This window comes from Portunus trituberculatus, chromosome 2 (genome assembly GCF_017591435.1).
Source record: "Portunus trituberculatus isolate SZX2019 chromosome 2, ASM1759143v1, whole genome shotgun sequence".
NCBI classification, from domain to species: Eukaryota; Metazoa; Arthropoda; class Malacostraca; order Decapoda; family Portunidae; genus Portunus; species Portunus trituberculatus.
The window spans coordinates 3,305,719-3,308,218 of NC_059256.1; the positions used below are offsets into that span (position 1 = coordinate 3,305,719).

Below are 2,500 nucleotides of genomic sequence, written 5' to 3' on the forward strand. Positions count from 1 at the left end.
TGCAAGTAGACAAAACGCCCCAGCAGAGAGTGATTTAGCAGTTCAGTTGGATGTGTTTGAGGAACAGCGGGAGACGGACGAAGGACAGCTAACAGGACCCCACGATGTCGATCTGTCCTCGCCTCTTGATGTTTTCTACGCGATCCTACGGCAGGTTAGTGCTTGGCGATCAGTGAGGTTAAACAGCAAGGTCTTGGTTAGCTTCTGGATGGGTGACCGTTTGAGAAATGACTTGTTTTGGGGGTGTTTTGAGTGTTTTAGGGTGTTTTGGAGTGTTTTGGGATGTTTTCGGGGTGTTTTCGAGTCTTTTAGGGTGTGTTTGGGGTGTTTTAGGATGTTTTTGGGGTGTTTTTGAGTGTTTTAGGATGTATCACACCACATCACCCCTTACACCACCTTAACACACCCTCTCTACCTTCCACACCCCCAGGTAGCAGATACACCCCAAGAGGCGCCGTTTCTAGCCGTCCTGCAGCACCTCTTAAGCATCGATCCACGCGAGGCAGTGAGCGACGTGGTTTGGGACACAGCTGAGCGCCTCTTGCACCGCGCCACGCTCTTAGACGACGCTAGAGAGAGTGCCAAGCTACTGCGCGCTCCCTCCCATCGCTCGCTTACCAAATTAAAAGGTGACGCTGCTCGTTGCCTTTGCTCCTGCCACAGAGAGGACCCGCGTTCCAGGAAGACCTCACTAGCTGGTGGTGGCTCTCCGTGCTCCCCACCACCCCCTCCTGACACCGGCCCGCCACCACCACCACCACTACCACCAGCACCACCTCCACCACCGCTGCCTTCAGGATGTGGACCACCACCTCCACCACCGCCACCAGCAGGCCCGCCACCGCCACCGCCACCACCAGGAGGGCCACCGCCGCCACCTGGACCCCCGCCGCCACCTGGACCGCCGCCGCCGCCAGGGGGTCGCGCGCCGCCGCCCCCAGCCCCTCAGGAGAAGGTTAGGTTGCCGCAGATGGAGACTCCGAAGCCAAGGACGAAGATGAAGACATTTAACTGGAACAAAATACCCAACGCCAAGGTGAGAGAGAGAGAGAGAGAGAGAGAGAGAGAGAGAGAGAGAGATCCTGCCCTACATCATTATCTTCTGCAGCCTCGGAGGAAGTTTAATTAAGTATAATCGTAAAATTGTCAAATGAGAGAGAAATTTAATGACGCAAGAGAGAGAGAGAGAGAGAGAGAGAGCAATTATATAAAGAAAAATGTTACCACTATTATTTAATGACGAAGAGAAGGAAAAAGAACGTTAAGTGTGTAATATTCTACTGTTTGTATCTAATATTTGCCTCATCCCAGTACTCTCAATCCTTCACCACTACTCTGTCCACCTCCCTAAAGAGTTATCCAGTACTCTCAATCCTTCACCACTACTCTGTCCACCTCCCTAAAGAGTTATCCAGTACTCTCAATCCTTCACCACTACTCTGTCCACCTCCCTAAAGAGTTAACCAGTACTCTCAATCCTTCACCACTACTCTGTCCACCTCCTAAAGAGTTAACCAGTACTCTCAATCCTTCACCACTACTCTGTCCACCTCCCTAAAGAGTTAACCAGTACTCTCAATCCTTCACCACTACTCTGTCCACCTCCCTAAAGAGTTAACCAGTACTCTCAATCCTTCACCACTACTCTGTCCACCTCCCTCAAGAGTTAACCAGTACTCTCAATCCTTCACACCTTTCTCTGGCACACTCTGGAACTCCCTGCCTGCTTCTGTGTGGCTTGAACATTAGAAATATCTTTAATGAACACTACAAACTTTAAGAAAATGATATCTAATAAAAATAACTCAATATTAGATCAAACTTTCTCAGTATTATCAAACTTCCTCTTTGTAAACCCCCTAACAGGAAGTTTGAATGAAAACAAAGATTTTTTGAAACACATGTTAATATTCTCTCTCTCTCTCTCTCTCTCTCTCTCTCTCTCTCTCTCTCTCTCTCTCTCTCTCTCTCTCTCTCTCTCTCTCTCTCTAGGTTCTGTCAGAGCAAAACAACATCTGGTCAACATTAGCACGCCAGCATAAGCACTCCCCGAAGGCAGCGCTGGACTGGGCTGAGCTGGAGGGCCTCTTCTGTCAAGCTGCCACCCCGACCCAGCCCGCCACGAAGGGCCCTCGCGATGCCGTGCGCTCGGAAGACTCTACTGCAGAAAGGAGGAGGAGGGAGCCGACGGAGGTGTGTGTGTGTGTGTGTGTGGGGGTGTTTGTGTGTGTGTTTTGGGGGTGTTTGTGTGTGTGTGTTTTGGGGTGTTTGTGTGTTTGTGTGTGTTTGGAAGTGTTTAGTGTGTGTTTGAGTCTGTGTGTGTGTGTGTGTGTGTTTGTGTTTGTGTGTGTGTTGTGTGTTTGTGTGTGTGTGTTTGGAAGTGTTTAGTGTGTGTTTGAGTGTGTTATGTTTAGAAAGCTGTTTGTGTGTGTGTGTGTGTGTGTGTGTGTGTGTGTGTGTGTGTTATTGTGTTTGCAAGTTTATATATGTGTGAAATGTA

The 2,500-nt window shown here is 49.5% G+C and overlaps 1 protein-coding gene across 3 annotated transcripts in view; it reads left to right on the top strand.

Moving 5' to 3' along the window:
* LOC123502617 (serine/arginine repetitive matrix protein 2-like) overlaps nt 1-2,500 on the top strand; it is a 17,839-nt gene that overhangs the window by 2,497 nt on the left and 12,842 nt on the right. For all 3 annotated transcript variants that reach the window (XM_045251799.1, XM_045251785.1, XM_045251792.1), the window contains exons 6-8: nt 10-154; nt 431-1,036; nt 1,993-2,193. In XM_045251799.1, the coding sequence (XP_045107734.1) occupies nt 10-154; nt 431-1,036; nt 1,993-2,193 (952 nt within the window). The remainder of the gene's footprint in view (nt 1-9; nt 155-430; nt 1,037-1,992; nt 2,194-2,500) is intronic.